The sequence below is a fragment of the Chroicocephalus ridibundus genome, chromosome 1, assembly GCF_963924245.1.
Source record: "Chroicocephalus ridibundus chromosome 1, bChrRid1.1, whole genome shotgun sequence".
NCBI classification, from domain to species: Eukaryota; Metazoa; Chordata; class Aves; order Charadriiformes; family Laridae; genus Chroicocephalus; species Chroicocephalus ridibundus.
The window spans coordinates 172,020,598-172,042,334 of NC_086284.1; the positions used below are offsets into that span (position 1 = coordinate 172,020,598).

General features: G+C 38.7%; 1 protein-coding gene across 1 annotated transcript in view; it reads left to right on the forward strand.

The window, feature by feature from the left end:
* The window catches only part of KERA (keratocan), a 39,717-nt gene extending 18,191 nt beyond the window's left edge, over positions 1-21,526 (forward strand). Inside the window, exons 4-6 of the mRNA XM_063325851.1 lie at positions 11,832-11,889; positions 13,427-14,315; positions 19,681-21,526. Of these exons, the coding sequence (XP_063181921.1) occupies positions 11,832-11,889; positions 13,427-14,315; positions 19,681-19,853 (1,120 nt within the window). The 3' untranslated portion in view covers positions 19,854-21,526. The remainder of the gene's footprint in view (positions 1-11,831; positions 11,890-13,426; positions 14,316-19,680) is intronic.
* The last annotated feature ends 211 nt before the right edge of the window (positions 21,527-21,737 follow it).

The following is a 21,737-nucleotide window of genomic DNA, read 5'->3' on the forward strand; positions in this document are numbered from 1 at the left end:
GCCCGTGCAGGTGGGGAGTAGAACATATTCTCTTCAAGTTGCTGGACCTTCCGCGACAATTTCTCCACAGCTGAGACAAGGGGGGAAGAGAGACTTTCTTCATATCGCCGGAGCCGGCCAGCTACCTCATCCACTGTTGGTCCCTCTTCACCTTTCCATTCCATTACTGCCAAGGAGTTGGCATATGACGATGGTGCGCTCCGTACAAACTTCCGCCACATGGGCCTTGTGCATCGCACCTCATCAGGGTCTGTGGGTAAGTCGGCATTGTCCAAGTCATAATAAATCATCTCCCGCACGGCTAATTCTCTCAGGTACTGGATACCTCTTTCCATGGTAGTCCACTTGCTTGGCTGACATACAACATCCTCACTGAAGGGGTACCTCTCCCTCACGCCTGACAGGAGTCGTTTCCAGAGGCTGAGGGCTTGGGTCTTTTTCCCAATCGCCTTGTCAATGCCGCCCTCCCTAGACAGGGATCCCAGCTGCCTGGCCTCCCTACCCTCTAATTCCAGGCTACTGGCCCCATTATCCCAGCACCGGAGCAGCCAGGTGACAATGTGCTCGCCTGAAAGTCGGCTGAAATCTTTTCGCATATCCCGCAGCTCACTCAAGGATAGGGATCGAGTAATTATCTCTGGTTCTGCCTCTTCCTCCTGCTCTCGTGATGGCCCTGGTTCATCATCATCTCTTACTAAGCGAACTGATTTCTTTGTGTACTTCTTCTTCTGTATGGGGGCAACTGATACCGGCACGGGTTGGTTTCCTGGTTCAGTGGCAGTGGCTACCACGGGGGTTGCAGTAGCCGCAGTGTCTGCCGCAGGGGTTGCAGTAGCCGCAGTGTCCGCCGCAGGGGCTGCAGTAGCCGCAGTGTCCGCCGCAGGGGCTGCAGTAGCCGCAGTGTCCGCCGCAGGGGCTGCAGTAGCCGCAGTGTCCGCCGCAGGGGCTGCAGTAGCCGCAGTGTCCGCCGCAGGGGCTGCAGTAGCCGCAGTGTCCGCCGCAGGGGCTGCAGGGGCCGCTGCAGGGGCCGCCGCAGGGGCCGCAGCAGCCGCAGGGGCTGCCAGTCTGGTTTCCATCTCTTCCCCTTGAGGGTGCTGCATAATTCTGAGCAGTGCCTGGTAGATACTGGCCAGGGCCCAGCACAGCGCGGTGAGTTGTGCCTCTCTAGAATAGCCACAGCATTTTCCCTTCAAATATTCTACCACTTTATCAGGGTCCTGTAATTGTTCAGGGGTGAAGTCCCAGACCATTGGAGGTGAGTAGTTCTCTAGGTACCTGCCCATGCTCTCCCACATGCCATGCCACCCCTGACTATCCAGCCTCGGAGCAGATCTCCGGGTGGTAGTCTTAAATAGTTGCTTAACCCTAAACAAGACCTGGAATGTATTCAGGAGACATAACACTAGCAACACGCTGGTTTGAGTATCCCAAGGATATTCAAGATTCTCAAAAGCTGTCATACCTGACCCGAGGGAGAAAAGGGAGGCAAAAGGGCTGGAGAAACTATTAACAAATTCTGAGAGACAGTGTCCAATGTACGGACAGGACAACAAAACCACATAAACACCCCAAAATAGCCGTCTGAACAGTGATGTTATCATATCATAAACAGATATCGCACAGGACAGCAGAATGATAATCCTCATCCCTCTTCCAGACATGGTAAACAGCATCGCAGGGAGTACATAAGCCATATAGGAATTTATGTAACACAGCCATGAGAACAAACCAAGCAACATGATGACCAGTGACTATTTACCTAATAAAATAAATGCATACAAGAAGGAAAAAAAAACCAAAACCGTTTTTTCCACGTTCTAGTTGGATTCTGTCGTTATCTCAACCCTTCGAGCCCCACGTTGGGCGCCAAAAAGGACTGTCGTGGTTTAGCCTCAGATGGCAACAAAGAACCACGTGCCGCTCGCACGTGCCTTCCTAATAGAGGAAGGATCGTAAGAAAAGGCAAGACTCTTGGGTTGGGACAAAGGCAGTTTAACAGAACAGCAAAGGGAACAGGCAAACAACAACAACAACACGGGTAGGGGAATACACAAACGCGATTACGGAACCGCCGCTCCCCGTCGCTCCGCTCGCCGACCGGCCGGCCCCGGGACGCCCCAGCCCGCTTTTAAGCAGCAACTTCCTGTCCCCTCCCCCGGCAGCTCAGGGTGGGCGTGGCTCACATGGCATGGAATACCAGGGAAAATTAACCCTATCCCCACCGGAACCAGGACAGCCACTAAGATGGAAGGCTGCAAAGAGAATGTCCCTCAGCCTTCTCCTTTCCAGGCTATGCCAAGCCACTTCCCTTAGCCTCTCGGAATATACCATATGCCTCAGTCCCATGATTTATTGCAGGTTTCGGCTGCCTAAAAGAGCACTAAAGGGGTCAGATTCAGAGATGCACAATGAAAGGACAAGTAGGCAAAGGAAAATTTCCAGGAAGAGAAATTCAGGTTGGATACACAAACAAATTCTTCACAATGAGCGTGTAAAACACTGACACAGATTGCTCAAGGAGGCTGTGCGCTCTCCATCCTTGGAGATTTTGAAAACTTGCATGGGCAGTGCCCTAAGGAACTGATCTGGCTTTGAAGATAGCCTTATTTTTAGGAGGAGGTTGAACTAAATGACCTTCAGATGTTCCTTTAAGCTTATTTATGATATCTGTGAATCTGCGGTGCTAAGAATACTAGTAAGCAATGGGGGACAATACCAATTTTAATAACCATCTCTACAGCTGAAGAGCTTTGCCTTAAATTAATGTGGAAAATGTATTGTTTCAGGTTCCAGTCCATAATTCAGATTCCCGTGATACTCACAAAATCATAACTCAGTTAACATTTGGATATAGATTCCATAGGTAAAGACTGTGGAAACTTTCTTTTGATGGCCAGATGTCTGCAGCTGGCTTGTGCAAATCTGCTCCCATTTTGACACTTCTGAGCAATTCAGTGCTGGCAGTGAAGTCAGAGATCCACACCATCTAACTCTTCCATGTGGGACGGAACTGGCAAACATGCTTAGATGTCTACACAAAATAAGGAAAACAGTCTATGAGCTACCATCCCAGTGGACAGAGTGCTCATGGAGGACATTCTGGTTCTGAACTTTTTTGCAGATTTAGATATTGGATAAAAGCCTCTCAGCCTGTAAGGAAATAACTTTATCAGTAGCCTTTATAGCTTTCACAGACAAAAATCTCTTAAATCTTTTCTACTTAGTATGAACAGTTCAACATTAGTTAGCACAGAGAAAGAAACGGAGTGTTAATTCTGTACTTCAGGACACTCACCATGAATATAGGAATGTCAGGTTCAAATGACTGGGCAAGTGATCACTTCATTATGCAAAGCAAAACAGCCTTAAAAGAAGAGGCTGCACTTTTAATCACACTATACTCTGCAGCTTTGAGATAAAGTTGTTGTGGGCTAGACAGGAAATAATTATGTGCATATCCTCATGTGCTGGAATGACAAGTAGGTTCCTATCAGTCGTCTCTGAGAGATGACCTGCCTGAAGTGCCCAACTCAAACGAGTTCAGAGGTGAGACTGCATTGCCCATGGCTGTCCTCACTGAATAACATAATCACTTTGCTCTGAAGATTTCATTTTGGATACTCTAAGTTATCTTCAGTTTGATAGCTTTTGTGGACCCTTAGGGTTCTAGCTGGTTGGTTGTTTGGGTTTTTTTCTTGGTATCTGTATCCCTCCATCAATGTGTATGACAGTATAGGCATATAATCAGGAGCTGAGGATTTCAGTGAGCAACAGCATATCTGAAAAATTACATATTGTTACTCTTTGGTGTTATAAAACTTGATTCTTTGTGGATATTACCCCATCTACATGTTTTTTGGGGGCTGTTATCTTTCTTTTCAGAATCTGAAATCTGCAGATCAGAAAACAACAGCACTTACAACAAGTCTTGATTACCTGAACAATTATTATTTAATTTTAATCCCCCTTATGCAGTACCTCTGTGGTACAGCATGACTTTTTATTCTGAAATTTTTAAAGAAAAGCAGAAAAAAAAAGTCTTAATTAGGAGGTAGTGAAGAAATGAGGCAAATACATGAAAAGAGAATTGTTATTTATAGTTCAGATGACAGTGTGGAAGGACAGGGATTTGGTCAAATGCACCTGACTTCTGAATAAGAAGAAAGCTTTATTTCAGAAGTACTACTGTTCTGGAAAAAGAGTGCAAACCAACCCTCCTTGCAAGGAAAGATATAAAGAATCATGGAGTTTTTTATTCCCTCCAAGAAAGTGATCTTCAGAACAGTGTCTAAATCCATTGTTATGAGGTGTTTAAAAATATTTTTCAATGTTCATGAAAACAATTCCACATTTTTTAAAATGGTTAATAAGTGCTGCCTATACCTTCTGTCAGATCTTGTTGTAACAGTTAAACCACCATAAGATCATTCTGATTAGCATACGGGCCATGTTTTTACAGTTGCAGAGAGACCCTTACTATAATATCTCAGCAGCAGGCGTAGGAAAAATCACCCAAATATCTTCTCAGAACCAGACCCTGCAAGTGTTGAGTATTTTTGTTCACCAAGGCAAAGACATGAAAGTTGGTGAGAGAAAGTAAACTTTCTGGGATACCAGTGTGAACTGCAGCACATTTCTTTGACAGAACACATAACTAGCTGCTTAATAATACAGAATTTGCTGACTTTAGGCTTCTGTCCTTCATCAGAAATGCAAAACCTCACACATCTTGTATCTCTTGAGGAGCTGCTTGCTAGATCCACCTCTGGGCATAACTGTACTGCCTGCAAGGCAGGCAATACGCATTTTCTTAATAGATAGATGGATTCCTTGCTGGGGTTGATGCACCAGCACTCAGCAGAGAAAGATAATACTAGATTGCTGAACTTGAGAACTTCCATGCCAGGAGTTCCATGCTAGTATGGAGGTTGCTGCCCCTGTTATCTTTCCTGTTGCAGGTCAATCAGTTCTTGCATTGTTCAGTTAGCACAAGGGTTTATGGCTACAAATGTGATTGAGTTAACATGTAGCTTCTGGACCCGCAAAGAGAATGGACCATTGCATTTAACTATACAGATACCTACACTGTGCAAAAGAGCGTTTTGGCCTTTATCCCTTGTCTCCTAGCGTGGGGTGAAGCATGCAAGACAGCAGTGTTATCTGGTCAACCTGACTAGAGCACATATTCCAAGAATTACAAACACACTTTGGAATATATTGAATAATATCTGTAAAAATATATTTCTATTGAAGTTAATTGTTTTATTGAAACATGCATAAGACTTCAGACAGAAGTACTGGAAGCCTTTAGAAATTTCACACCTTATAAACCAATTTAATAATAAGCTGTCCTCAAGATAAACAAGGCCAAGTACTGTCTTTCAAAATTCCTGTTTTCATCAACTTTCCAGTATCTCATCGTGTGCATCTGCCATCCATCTTATTCTGTTGACTGGTTTCCAAACTAGATAAACAAATGTTTCCTGAACTGCACATTTAGATTTCAGCATTACAACCCTTGTACTGCCAATAAAATGAAGAGTAAGACTAATAAGTTCTCAAAATTATGTGCCACGTTGCATTGATTTGAAAAAGAATTTGTGATTCCATGTGTAAAAGTGAAATGGTTTTATCCAGGACCCTAAGTTTGGGTAAGCAAAGTCATCTCCCGCAGTATTTGCATTCTCACTGTAGATTGAAAAAGATGACAGAGAAGTTGTTCCTAATGAAAACCACAGCCTTGAGATGAGGTGTATATTATACACAGAATGCAGAACTGAACGAGGCATTTGCCTCTGGGATTCACAGCAGCCATCGTGATGAGCGGGGAATCATCTAAGATAAGAGCACACAATGCTGGAGCACAACCCTGACTGTTTAGGGCCTCTGGAGTGCTGAGCGGTGCTTGGATAGGGATGGATGCACGAATTCTCCCTGGAGCAGGGTTCCAGAGCTCTCTTCAAAGAAAAAGGTGGTGTCAGTTGGCACCAAAGTGCTGGGTGTTGAGGACTTTGATTTATAGTATAAGGACTTAGTTTCAACATTTTCCATCTGAAAGGATTATTAGTGACCGGAGTATTCATGGGGAGTGAGAGTCTAACTTCAAGTCAGGACTCTGGAAGAAAACTTGAGTGCCTTGCAAAATGCCAACTCTTAAAAATTATGACAGTTTAAGAAAATGAAAAAAAATAATCACATATTCTAATGTTTAATTTCAGTACTTCCCAAGAGTATCTGTATTAAAAATTAGACCAAAAAGTACTGTAATTAATGGGAAATAAAATAAGGGCTGGGTTTTCATATAGCTTATGCCATTTGGCTTTTCTTTTTAAATATTAAAAAAGCACCTGAACCTTGAATTTCTCATCTGGCAGAATCAGGTTAGCAGAGCTTTATTATAAGAGGACTAAAATATTTTTTTCATTAAGTTATGGGAGTACTCTGTTATGAAACCCTTGTCGTTTATTTTAGAGAAGAGATCTTTCTATAAGTCTAAGCTTCTCAGAATTCATCATCCTATTGTGGGAATCTAAAATGAAGACAAATTCAAATATTTTTAGACTCCTTTAACAACAGAACAAAATAAGAGAAGTAACACTAACACCTCACAGCCTGTTTTCACTATCTTTATACTATCTTCGAGTATGTAATCCATGATCGTTTACTTTTCGAAACTGCGGATTTACAGTATGGGCATTGAATGACTAATTCATGTTTTAACTTACCATTAGTTGCCTGGAAAATATTAATCATCTAAATAGCCACATGCAGGCCCAAGAACTCAATGTATGTGTGCAATTGATAAATGCATGTTACGTATTTAATTTAAGGTACATTTAGCATATATAGTTGTACATCTAGCATTTTAAAAACCAGGTCCCTGGGTAGGATAGAATCATAGAATCATTTAGGTTGGAAAAGACCCTTGGGATCATTGAGTCCAACCATCAACCCCACTCTACAATGTTCTCCCTTACACCATATCCCCTAACACCACATCTAAACAAATCTTAAACACGTTCAGGGATGGTGACCCCACCACCTCCCTGGGCAGCCTATTCCAGTGTCTGACCACTCTTTCTCTGCAGAATTTTTTCCTACTGTCCAGCTGAAACCTACCCTGTTGCAGCTTGAACCCATTCCCTCTTGTTCTATCGCTAATTACCTGTCAGAAGGATAAATTTGTTTCAGTGTTAAAATTGTTGAAGACATGAAAACAAATTAAGGTAAGAGATTGACAGCCACATTTACATAGTAGGTAAACTAAACCTAGCTAGCCAAGATAAATCCCAGATCTTGGCATTGTGTCATGGAACCTTTATGGTGTCACTGTGATTAAGAGCCCAAAATAGAGAGAGAAAAGGAACAGACAGCCAAAAAATTCCTTAATGAAGCGTATTCAGGAGAGCACTATATTTCCCATAAGAGCCGAGCCCTTTTCCATAGTTGTTCTGTTCTGAAATGTGTTGCTCTGCAAGGATCTTTTTAAGCTGAGCTACTCAGTTCTCACTGTGTTTTTTACAAGGGAGTGAAGATGCGCAGAAAGTAAACTGCTAGAATTTTGTTTCTTGACTTTTAGAATTGGATCTTATCTTCCTAAATCCTATATAAACAAGGGGACAGGTGGCATTCACAAATTAAGCCAGTGCAACTATTTTCCAGGGTTCCTTTAAACAATGTCTCCTAATCTAATCTGAAAGCTCCCAAGGTAAACTCCCTATACTTTAGCTGCCTGCATATGCACAGAAATGCCTATTTATATAAGGGACGCAATTTCTCCCACTGAGAGATCTAGGCAGGCAATTCTAGGCTTCTAGGAGAGGTGCAGAGTCCCTGCTCCTAAGTCTGTTTCATGGTTGTGTTTTTTTTTTTCCACCACAAATGAAGTAGAGTAAAATGCGCCCCTTGGAGCAGGGTCTGGAACATCTGTGCTGTCCCCTTTGATCTGTCTGCACTGTCCCTTGGGGTAGCCTGAAAGGCTCACTCATCTGCTTTATTTTAGACTCTTTGGTCTTGCCGACCTTTTGTGGTTCCTTTATAAAAAAAGTAGCAGATATTATTAATAGGGATATATCAGAGTCTAGTGATCAGGGAACTGTTTGGAAATGGAAGCTTTTTCTTCCTGACTCAGAGCTTCCTACTCTTTATTTCAAACGGCAGTGCAAAAACGAGGGAGAGGTCACCACTACACGCCAATCTTCAGAAGCGAAAGAGGCAGACTGAAGTAAATGTAAACTTCTTCCTTAAGTGGTCTGCATGGCTGTCTGGAGCTACCAGTAGAGTATATGGTGAAGGGTACATAAACTGGAATTCCTCTCTTCTTCAGGTTTTGAAGCATCACCTTTTCTCTAGTCATCAAGAAGGGAATCTAAGAGCATGTTTCAGATAAACTGATTGTCCTTTGGAGCAAGACACCAAGCATTTTAGTAAAGTAGTACCCAAATTAGGCATACTGGATTGCAGCCTTTGCTAAATGAAGCAATCCTCAGGGCTGGTGAATTAGCTCGGCTTGCAGTATACTCCTGGGTTTGCTGGCGATGAACTATACACATGCTTGATGTTTAACAGACCTTGCTTCGTATTAAATCTGAGACATATGGCAGCCATTACTGAAAGAAAGAAACACATTTTTTCACTGTCAGCAACTTCGATGCTGAAACAGAACAACAGCTCTTGCAGCACTCCCGGTTGTCTGTGCCTCCTCCCAGTGGGTCTTTCTAGCCTATCTTTTTAGCCCTTCTATTCTGTCTTATGCTTGTGGACTGTTCCAGTCTCAAGCATGTACATCAGTCTGCTCAAGACAAGTTACCACCCTCTGTGGTTGTTGGTGCTCCTCACTTTTTGATTTTTAATACAGATTCTCTTATTACACCGATTAACAATGTGTGTTGCCAGGAGACATAGGGACCAAAAATCCCTGAGACGACTTCTAGCTTGGGACATCTTCCTCAAACTAGAATACTCCCAGTGGTATCTTTTAAAAGGTTTCCAAAATTCACAGAGAGGGCATTCACAGTATTTTTACTGTAATAATTTTTCCACTTCCTTTTATTGTCATGCAAATACCTTGCATACTGTTACATTTTGGGAGACTGTTCATGATCTCAGGAGCAATTTGTGTTTCACAAAGTGAAATCAAAGGCTTTACAAGTTAAAAACTACCTCATTAACACAAAATTCTTAGTCCCCTCTTACTGAAAATAAGGCTCTGGAAAGTGTCTCAGGTTGGATACTCAGAGCAAAAAGCCTCCCAAACCATTAGTCATATTTGAAAATCTTGGCCATGGTCTTTTATTAGTCTGTAAAACTTTATCACCATACATTGCACCCTTTAAATAATAGATAGTAACACCAGATGATGGAGGACTGAACAAAACAAGTGCATGACGGAGAATATGTGTGTAATTTTGGATTTTCACGGAATCAATCCTTTTCATGGAAAACAGGCCTTTCTGCAAAGTCTGCTTAGGTATCCAAGCAATCACTTGTTCCTGCAGAGATCTTTCCAAAATTTTTTAGTGCACGTGAGAATACAGATTACAGTCATCACACACATTCCTTCTGATTTTGAGGACATTTCTTGTCATTTTTTTCCTGCTCTTTGTTTTTGTCAGAAGAAATGGAAATTCATGGTATTGAGAAAGTCTTAGCAAATGTTCCTGCTGTTTTCTTCTCCAAGTGAAGAACTGCTTCTTTGAATAGGATGTGCTTGGTAAGGATCAAATACCTGGCCTCCAAATACACAAAAGGCAGACTGTGACTTGATTCTCCCTTGCTGAGAAGTAGTTCATACAAATAGTCCCACTGCCTGTCACAGGGTAACCAGCTAGTCCATCTGCCAGTGACTTCTGTGATATCATAATGAACATCTGTACATCATTAGCAGGTTAAAGGGTAAATTCAGACCCCCATGAAACATAAGATGAATCAATCTTTCTTTTTTTGTTAAATGAGCAACATCTGGCAACTTGCATTTTAGTGTGTCACAACAGATATCTGCCACCAGGACTCACTATTTTAAACCTTTCAGTATAACATTCGTGAAGGTCTCAGGTCGTTCTTTAATGGTAAACAGACCTCAGTGCCTCCATATCCTCCCTACACGCTCTGTGAAGATTCAGCACAAATGCAAACCAGTTTTACGTTGTGCTGTCTGGCTTTTACAAGAATCATGGACGTACTTTTCATGGTGAAGCCTCCTTAAATCACTCACAGCAGAACACACAACTACTTTAACCTTCATACAGCTGTGCCCCTGCCTCTCCCCACCTCTCTTCTGTGGAGTCCAGCTGACAGCCCTCCTTGTCATTAACGCATGGTATCAAATCTGTTGCAAGAGGTCAAAGGAAACATTTTAAGGCCTAGGTGTTTAAAGTGACACTCATAACGTAAAGGTTAATACATTACATCTAATTTTTGTGCTTATGATTAGTATATCTGCTTTAAGCCAGAACCTTTATTTTTAGGTATAGATGTAAATTAATTTCACCTAACTTAAACTTTTGAAACATTCAGCTCGGTATGCATGAAGGAATCAATTTTATACTTGGCTCGTAAGAAAGCTCTAATAATCTCTGAGATATGTTGAAGCGTCTGGAGTTCTAGCAGAGTGAAACACTTAAGCACTTGTTTTATTTTTAAGCACATACTTAAGCCATATAAAAATTACTGGTAGTTAAGATGTATCTTTTCCTAAACAAAAACAAGGTAGTATGACCATATACTTATGAAAAAAAATATGATGTGTTTAACATTAGCCTTGCTGAAATCAGTGGAAGCTGCGCGTGTACTTAAGGGTTGCTTTCCTTTTTTTGATTTCTTATCTTTTTATCTACTTCTAAACTTCTTTTGAGACATACTTAGTTTAAGAAGCAAAGTATTAAACATTATGAAATAAGTTGTTGGAGGTTTTACTGTTAAAATAAATTAGATAAAACTGAATTAAAATAAGCATATGAATTATTTTTAAAACTAATATAAACTCATAAAACGTACCAGGATATATTTTATGTTTTCAGTATTTTCATTAGCTTTTCCCTTAAAATACTTATGCCATCATTCTGGTTTTGAACGTGGCCAGTTTTCCTGACATTAAGTTGTTACTTTAAGGTTGGACTAAAAAAGAAAACAAAATTCTTCCAAAATACTTAATGTGAGAAATATGTGTCTATGTCTTGGATAGCAAGTTAGCTGGAAAGAGTTTACTTAAGATCAATGATAAAACAAGATAATTAATTGGTGCCTTGATAATTAAAGCCAGACCTCACTGCAGGAGGCACTGGAGAGTATGATAACTTTGCAGAGATATATGTAAATATCTCTCTGAACAAAAAGGAAAAGGTATGGTTTAATCTTTAAAGAAATGAAAATATGTTATTAAAAAATTCTTAGCAAATGCTTTTGCTATCTTCTCCTAATCAAGAATTATGTCTTTAAATGGCATGGCAGCATCTGCATTTGATAAAAATCAAATAAAATATTTCCGTAGAAACAGATGGCACTGTTTTTAATTCTTTGTGGCCAGTTCAGGTATTATGAGAATGAATTATGATGTAAGCGAGCTTTGCATGTAAAGTATCTTCTGACAAAAACTTTGGATAAAGGTACTTTATGTGTTATCTGTTTCTTCCAGACCAGGTCCTTTCATCTGCTAAAACGTAAAAATCAAATGCTTTCAGCTCTGTGGCTACTCGATATTAAAGTCAGGATTTCCTGTCTTTTCCTGCCTAGGTGCCGAGGTGCCTTAGTTATTTTAGGGGTTAAAAGCTGTAGCCACTGATGCGTATATATTAGGCTGTATTCATAGAACACGGCTTGTAGCCTGACTCAAGCTATTACAGTCTAACAACAGTGACCAATAGAAAGAGAAGAAGATCCAAGAAAGCTGAGGTAAGCCCAAACTCTGAAGCAATGTCAAATTAGAAACAATAGCTAATAAGGTGTGTATGGAAATGCATCTGGGAATACTAGCATGTACTTCAAGTTTTATATGCTATTAATTCTTAGGAGAACAGGAAGCAAACACAGTGGTTAGGAGCCAAAGGCTGTGAATTTACGGTGATTTCTAACTGGCTTCAGATAGCTCCAGGAACTTGACTTACAAGGTAAATTATTTTATATTTCTGTTTAAAAATGTTATTAAGGTTATGAATATTTACACAGTGAGAAGGTGCCACTTCGTTCTGTAATGTTATTCTTTAAAAATATTTCATTTGTACTTTTTTGGAATGCTTCCAGATAGCAGTTTCTGAGGCTGGAAGATCTGTAGGATACTGCACTTGTTACTTCTAATAACAATGTTGAAAACTATTAAATGACTACATATCATATGCAGCAACTTAACTGAGCTCTTAACCTTACTGGTGCACTAACCCTATGAGAGATTTTACTTTTTATTTAAATACTGTTTTTGCCAAAACTAGCCTCCTAATTTTGACCAGAAATTTCAGCTACCAGTCCCTTGCCTCTGCATTTCAAAATGCTTGCTAATCTTCATCAGAAAACAAGCAAGAGATAACAGGGTTTGTGAAGCACAGTTTTTGTGCTACAGAAGTATTTCCTTTTAGAGTAAATGATCATTGATGATTTTGTTCATCGTTTAATTGTAGAAGAGTCTAAACAAAGCTAAAATTTAAGTAGGCAAAACAGATGCAAGATCCATGAAGGTATATGATACAATTTGATTAGGACTTACTTTTCGTGTGATTTAGATCAGGCATTTGTCTTGGCTGTTTGCTTTAGAGAAGGAAATTCATAACTTTGGATATGAGAGAGTGAATGAGGGAGGGGAATGCATTACTCAAACATATTCCCTTCAAGCTTCTTTTTAAGAACATGCCCAACAAACAGCTGTTAAAACACTCTTTGATCTTTCACTTTTCTCTGATGAGAAAAGACCCTGGAAAATCTGATCCAGATGCCATTATAATTTAAGAGAGAGGAAAAACAGAAAAGAGGGTATGATTAATTTTAAAAGGAGGAATGCTGAGTACAGCAGTATTTATTTCATGGTATTGATAGCTTTACTGAAGATGGGACATTATATAATGTATTTTATAGCTCTGTACAGGAAAACTTAAACAGATTTGTAAGGAACACTGATTTAATGACAGAAAAATGATCTGTGTTTTCAGGTTCTTTGGAATGACACTTGCATGAACATCAGTTAAACTGGTCCTTAAACTGGTAAATGCGGAGTCTAAGTTGAATCAGGAAATTGTTCTTCAACATAAAGTACTGAGTTATATAACTCTTATATTACTGTTCAGTTTTTCCTTAACATATATAGGTAATACCATAGATGACAGAATTTGGCTGTTTATAAAGGAAATATTATTTTCTATGTAATATTGCTTTGTTAATCTAGTATGCTGGTAGAGAGTTCTGTGGAGAGACAGCTAATTGTTTTTCTCCCCTTCCAAGGCAGACAATGACTCTAAACATCTGTACAAGCCTTTTGCTCTTATTCTTGGGTAATTCTGTGTGGACTCGAACTGTGAGACAAGTTTATGATGATCTGGATCCTGAGCATTGGTCTCACTACACTTCTGAGTGTCCACGAGAGTGCTTTTGTCCTCCTAGTTTCCCCAATGCATTATACTGTGATAACAAAGGACTTAAAGACATACCTGCAATCCCAGCAAGAATTTGGTACCTTTATCTTCAAAACAATCTAATTGAAACCATTTCAGAGAAGCCTTTTGTGAATGCCACTCATCTGAGATGGATAAATCTGAACAAGAATAAGATCACCAACAGTGGAATTGAGAGCGGCGTGCTGAGCAAGCTGAAAAGGTTGCTTTACTTATTCCTTGAAGATAACGAATTGGAAGAGGTACCTGCTCCATTACCGGTGGGCCTGGAACAGCTAAGACTGGCTAGAAACAAAATCTCCAGAATCCCAGAAGGAGTCTTCAGCAACTTGGAAAACCTTACTATGTTAGATCTGCACCATAACAGTTTGTTGGACAGCGCTCTTCAAAGTGACACCTTCCAAGGACTCAACAATCTTATGCAACTCAACATAGCAAAAAATTCACTCAAGAAAATGCCTTTGAGCCTTCCAGCTAACACACTGCAGCTGTTTTTGGATAACAACTCCATTGAGGTGATACCAGAAAATTACTTCAGTGCTATACCCAAAGTGACTTTCCTTAGGCTGAACTACAATAAATTATCTGATGACGGTATTCCCCCAAATGGGTTTAATGTTTCATCTATTCTAGATCTACAGCTGTCTCACAACCAGCTCACTAAAATTCCACCGATCAATGCTCACCTTGAGCACCTTCACCTTGATCACAACAGAATCAAAAGTAAGTGTGTATTGTTAGCGTGGGAACCTATCAAGGCATAATTATTTTAAAATATCTACTTAACTACAAAAAATGCCCTTTGAAATAAAGAGATTAAAAATGTGCTGTAGATTAGAGGGAGATGAGCAAGAGGACCTCCCACAGGCCAGTTTTCAAGTCAGGTCTAAAATATGACAATCAAATATGTGCATGGAAGTAATACCACATGTGAAAAGTGTCAATAAGCAAACAGAAATAACACTTTGCAAACAAATCAGAAATATGAGTGGACTAAGGAAAATTTTTGCATCCACAGTTCACTATATACATGCCGGTAACCATTTTGCAGGAACAAATTAAGTTTCCCACAGAAAGACTAGGAGTAAATAAGCAAGAAACAACAATAAAAATGTGGGTGCAACAAGTCAAGATACTTAATCCACTTCTGTATGACTGTTAGATTTTCAAATTTCCTGAGCACTTTAGAGACTTCACTAAACTAACAGAATTGCTATATGCTCAGTTCTTCTGACTGTCTCTCTGCCCACCTAAATTATGTAGTAGAAACTTAAGGTGAGGCACCCTTAAAACAAAATAAAATATTGGCTGTAGTCAACACAATCTATTTCAAATATGACTAATCAGAATGTGGATATTGAATATTTCAGGCTTGAATATCCTCCCCATCTTTTGTTTACTGTGCACAAAATGCTGACACTTGGGTTTAATCTTTATGAAAAATCTTTTTACTGATTTTACAGAAAGTCGTCCTAGTAAGGTTTATCTCCCCAAATGTCTTCTAACATTTTCTGTTTTGAATAAATGAGACAAGATTTTGTACCCGTGGCAACAGAAGCCTGTTATCATGTCATACTTCTGCTTCTAGGACTGCTTCAAGATTCATCCAGGTATAGCAGGAATGTGGTGGTTAGGGACACTGGATAAAGTATCTGCCTAATAAATTCTACAGACCTTAAATCTTTTGTTTCATGCCAAAAGCCACAATCAAAGTGATGACTTTCTATTTATCACTGCATAGAAGGTAACCAAGTCTCTACATTTGTCTTCCTGTTGTGGTGATTTAATTGAGTAAATAGAATCATAGAATGGTTCCTTGCTCCTGTTTTACATCACTGTAGTTCATAAACATAGTAAAAGTAATGGTTTGGCTTCTGTATGAAACAAGGACATATCAAAGGAAGATTCCTATTAATAATTTAGGTTGATTCACTGCATTTGCAAAAAAAAAAAAAGGTATGAAACCTTGTAAAGAAAAATCAATTTTGTACAACTGGCACATATTTAAATGGCCTGCAATAAGTCTAACAGTGAATTGGAGTTAGGGCTTCTGACATATGTTGTTACTGACCATATTTCATTGCCCCCTGGTTACAAAGGGATTTATTTTAATTGCTTCACTGCAGGGCCTTGGGTGCAGACTTTATCTCCTCTCACTTTAAATGGACACTAAATTGAAATCAATGGAATGTAACCGGTCCAGTTTAAGAAGTGTTTTGTGTCTAGGTAGTATTTAAAGAGCTGCCAAATTATCTTCCTTTCCTAAATAAGTTTTAAAAAGGTTAAAACCATGAAAATCAACCTGTGTAGTATGTGCAAACTCAAGTCACATTTTCCAATGACACATAGGTACCCATGAACCTAAATCACACTAGTTTACCACAAGCCTTGTATTCCTTCAGACCTTTACCACTTTTCAAATTCATTACTAACTTAAGCACAATGCTGCTCCTAATCTTAAAAAAAAAAGGGTTTTTTTCTTAGTAACTACATAAAAGTAGTCAAAATTTTTTTTAAATGGCAACCTGACACCTTAAATTAAAAGCAGGTATTATGTAAGGCACATTCTACCAAATAGCATCATTGTTCAAGAGGTAAGGGATAATGACATAGTCTTCATGAGTCACTGCTCTGATAGACGATGTCTCAACGGGCCTTTAGGATTGCAAACAATGTATTTCCATCAGGCAGAACTAATAAGATGTGGCATTAATTCTACAAATTGATTTTGTCTTAAACCCAGGAAGCTGATGATCAGTCATTAAGATAACAAATGTAAAAGGTTTGAAAGAAAAATAGCTGTAAAAGCCTGGATCTGGTTTCTCCAAAAAAAGAGTCCTTCTGAAAGTTTACTTTTACCTGAGCAGTATAAGCCCTTTTTATAATACTGATTCTCAGATATCCCTGTGCACCTGCCTATTGCTGCTTTATTTTCTCTTGGTGGTTCATAGTTACACTGCTGGCATTGCAAGAGCTCAGACATCAAAATTTCTATGCAAATACTATTTGCCTACTTTTTGTTGTATGTTATTGTATAACATCAGTTCTTCATGTAAGTCCAAGGCTTTATTTCTCCAGAGACCATTTATGAAGATATAAGGCAATATCCTGAAGCCCAGTGAAGTCAATGTTAGCCTCATCATTGGTCTCAGTGGAACCAGGACTTCGCCTGTGGTCCCTTCCCCAAGGTTCTCAATGCACAGAGGAAAAAAAGTACTTGCAAGTCGGAAGCAAAATCAACAGAAACCCAAAACTAATTATGGCTACAACAGATATGCACCACACCTGTTCCGTGGCGTTTTAGAACACACATGTTTATGTATTTATTCATGAGATAATAAATGCGAGGCTCTGGGTAGATGTCAAATGATGGAAAATGGAGTGTTAGAGGAAGCAAAAAGAGGGGAAGGCATGAAATGATGATGTAGCAAGTGAACAAGGGTAAGCAGGTGGTATTACAGTGCTATCAAAGGAGCCATAAAAGAGAGTGAACAGTAAGGTCCCCTAGAAGAACACCAGGAGATTAGGACAGTGCCTCTGAGCTAATATTATGCCATGTGTAGAGAAAGGGAGGAGTTCTTGAGCCATGTAGCAATGCCAGTCTATCAGAATCCATTATAGGATATTTGGAAATAAATGGTTGAAGTTACAGATTCTGACCTATTGTCAGATCCCTGTGCTATAGCTGGTACCGGCTTTTTTGCTGGAAGAGCCCAGAAAGGTTCAGATTTCCAGGCTGATCCATGGCTGCTGCACTTAAATATTATGTGAAAAGGAGAAAGGGAGTCCAACTACTCGAGTTGGACTACAGTGAGTGCAGGTAGGGGCTACAAGAATAGAACAGAAATACCCCCACAGTCATATATGTCAGAACACATTTATCTTCTAGATCAACTTACTTTCTGAATGTTTCTAGATTATGAGTTTTATTGGAAAAGAAACAGGATCTTCTGTGGTTCTTCAGAAGATATACAGTATTAACCATTAATGGGATCCTCTTCTGCAGTTTTCCCTTACAGCAGCTCCAGAGTCTCATTTTTAAATATTACACCACTTGTAATATTGATGGGTGGAATTCATCTTATTTGAATTAACCATCCTAGATTTTTGTATCTAGTTTGGGTTAGTCATACAGATCGCCTACTCAATTAATGGAAAGAGATACACAATTGCAGAGGGAAAATCATCCCATCTTAAGGAGCTGTGCATCACCTTTTGGAAGCATTCATCTCTCCAGAGTTTATAAAGAAAGTCTAAATGGTTTACTTAGACTGACACTTATCCTCTACATGGATCAGTTTAGGTAGGGTGAACTGTACCCGTGTAGATGGGTTGCCCTGTCTCTCTTGCTTAAGCAAAATTCAGCAATATACCACGAAGAGAATTGCAACAGAAGAGGAAATAGAAAGGCTTTTACTCCTCTGACAGTTTGGGTAGGGTTTACTGTTCATGGGAAGAGAACAATAAAAAACCAAACCACTTCATACCACACATCATCAGGAAATAACTTCTTCATAGGTGGCCTGTGGTTAGATATCTGCTGCCTCACTTTAAGGTTGGAGTAATTAACCCAGTAAAAACTAGTGCAGTGGGATAGTTTCCAGGCCAGAGAACAGAGATTTAGAACAAATGAAGCCATCTTGTCTCCTAAGGACTGTAGCGCTGACCTGAAAAGGCAGATATTTTCTGTTACATAGTGTTGATTCACTTGTAAAACTTTTAATAACTACTTTCATAATGAAAAATCATTCTCAAGCTTCCTGCTTTGTAGCTTCACACATAAATATAAGTTGTAGCTTGTTTCTTCCAAGGATATCAAATGCTTTACAAACATTAATCAAATTTCACAACATAGGCAAAGACATTTTGATATCATGGATAAGATAAAAGTTTTAAGCCATGTCCAACTGTATGTATTTATCTAGTTTCCATGACAAAGATAAAGTCCATTTCCAAGATGTTGCTAATATCTGGGCAGCTTTTCAAAATAGGGTGGATATTTTTATTTTGGGGAAAAAAAAATCATAGGTGGTTTTTTTTTCATCATAACATTTCATCAATTTGAGGGATTGTAATCAAAAAATGTTTGCATATTATAAATGCAAAAGGGGAGAAAATTTTTGGTAGAAAGCTTTTCCTATTTCTAAGCTGTTAAAAAAATGTTATACACTTTCCATTCAGCCACTTTTTACAGGTGGTCTTGGGCCAACGATATCCTCAAGCAGTCAGACCAATCACTAAATACCATAATATGGTTAAAGGAATTTGATAAACAAAGTTTTTTTCTAGAATAAGGACATTTTGAGGCTTAAATAGGGAAAAGCATTTTAGCCAAGCGATAGCGTAGAGGTAACTTACGGGAGACAATGTGAAGAACCCAATCTATTCAGCTCTTATGAAAATGGCTGGTGATTTAAGCCATAGTTTCAAATTTTATCTGAACTGAAGAAAGCTATGTGTGATTTATAAAGAATTACAAGGACTTGTTGGCTTTCAGATTAGGAAGAAAATTATCCCATTGCACAAGTCATATTCTTGCAATTAAAACCAACTGCGCTGAAGAATTTGAGAGAACAGGAAAGTACAAATGTTAAAAATTAGAGACACTACACGAAAAGCTCCTATGATTCAATACTGTTATCATTTTGAATCCAAGACCTTCATTGGGGAATATTATCAGCTAAAATTAATGTACTGTCATTACAGTAAGATTTTCAAAATCCTTCAGCATTAACCTTGTTCTGCTCTCTCTGAGGGCAGGGAGTTATTTCTCAGTGAAGTTACCCAGTAGTTCTCTAAATTATGTTCCTCTCTGTCCAAGGTAAAATTATGCATCTAGTGACCTTTATTCATAATTGCAGCACATTAAATAGGTGATTCACTGATCCAGATTACATTACATTAAGATGCTTTTTTGCGTAATCAAAAAAGCAGTTAATTCTTAACGCACCATTTTCCATCTCTGATAGGAGCAAGTGTCTGCAATACAAGTATCGGTGGAAGCCTGTTTTACTTGTTTTCTAAATGATTTTTATATTTATGAACCTTTCCCATGGGAATTACCTAACATACTGGTCTTCATTTTCAGGTGTCAATGGCACTCAAATATGCCCAGTCTCAATTGCCGTAGAAGACGACTATGGTTTTTATGGCAACATCCCTCGCCTCCGATACCTTCGCCTGGATGGAAATGAAATTCAACCTCCAATCCCACTGGATGTCATGATATGTTTCCGACTACTTCAAGCTGTTGTCATATAAAGATATTGCAGTGTCACTCTTGTGCTGTGAGAGTGTTAAGATACAAGTTTTGCTGGAATGAAACTTGTTCTAACTCATAAATCAAGAAGTAACAGCTTTATTTTGACTATATTTTTCTTTGCTTGCATCTTTTCTACAGCTGAAAAGATTGTTCTTCTTTCAGAAGAGAGTTTGGATGGACATGAAACATGTGCTTAACACTTTGCCTAAGAATTCCTAATGCAAATATATTGAAAATCGTCTGTGTAAGAACCCAAATATTCCAAAGCAAATTCTTGTCTACTCCCTCTTTATTGTCAAATGCTACAATGTCTGTCCTGTTAATATCATTGCTACAGACAAATTATATTTCCTTATTTTGTTACATAGTAGCTAACACAATGACTTTTGGGTGCACTTGGCTAAACATGCATGCCAGGAAAACCATGAATTGCATGATTACTAGTTATCAGAGCTGCCACTGTCTTTTTTAAGATAGAGACTACTGGTGAACAACCACTTAACACGTAAATAGCTCACAAATTGTTGTCAGCTTTTGAAGACTGGTACTTGTAAGGCATGAAGGATATGAGGCTCAGAGTCCAAATCAATATACTCAATATATATTGTTGTATGGATTCATTCAGTGTATGTTTTCAGAATGGGAATACACCGATCGAACTCAAATCCAGGGAAAAAGGAAAAAGAGCTGAAATCTTGGTCTATCAAAGTGGCAATTTTCTGCTGTTTCATTCATCGGTATTCCATTTCTAGTTTTGACACCATTTCTTTATGTAGCTTTAGGATAGTCATTGAATATTTGGTTTGTTTTAGTTTCCATAGAGATAAAACCAAAGAGAATTAAGAAATTAAGATATACATCCCCTCCCAATTATTTACTGGACTAAACTAATATTTGCATAGGAATGGTATCAGTTTAAGCAAATGCAATCAACTCGGAGCAGTATTTAGCTATCTGCTGACTCATATACATGCACATAATAACACTGGATTTTAGAGAAGTCCAGGTATTTAGAATACAGCACATTCACAACTCACTAACACGGGAGATATCAGCAGGCATCTTTTTATGAAATCTGGTTGTTGTTTTTTTTTTTTTTCCTATTTTTATAAGATAATATTGGGATTTCAATACACAACTTTAATATTAGAGTCAACTATTCACTGGGAGAGTATGAAATTTTTATTTCTGATAGCCAGCCCAGCAGACTATCCATCAATCGTATTATTTTAGTCTTCTTGTTTTTGTAGATAGAGGCAATTAGATGCTCTTTGATAGCTTGCGTCTATTTCTAACATTTTAAGACTGGCCTTAGTAACAAGCATTTAAAGGCTATGCATGTCATATAATGTTTTCTTTGAAGAAGCAGCATTTTCTTAAAAGTAGATTTTTAAAAAGGTTGAGAACTGCAACTTCTAGCATTCATTCTCTTTATATCTGAAAATCAGGCCTTATTCTGCTCCAGTGCGCTTGTGGAAATAACACAGTATAGAAACCCAGCATAGAAATAACCCATTCAGAAATCCTATCCCCAAAACGTTTATTTTTGCAGTTCTTTTTATGTGATTGCTGAGAAACTCCTGCCCTTCTAGCAAAACGTTTTCTGTACCTCTGTGTTCAACCTGTATGAAAAAAACACAGATTTTAAAAGTCTCTACAATGTGTATGCATGTTTCCCTATGTTCTTTGCTCAATAATAGCATAATAATTTATTTTTTGGAAAAAAATTATGTGACAATACTACTAATTAAATTATAACAATAATGATGTGCTTTTACTTGGAGATTAATTTCTACTTTAAACAAAGAACAAATACACACTCCAAAGTGAATGTTCATAGGCATATATGCATATTATTAACATTATTTACAGTTCTAACTGAC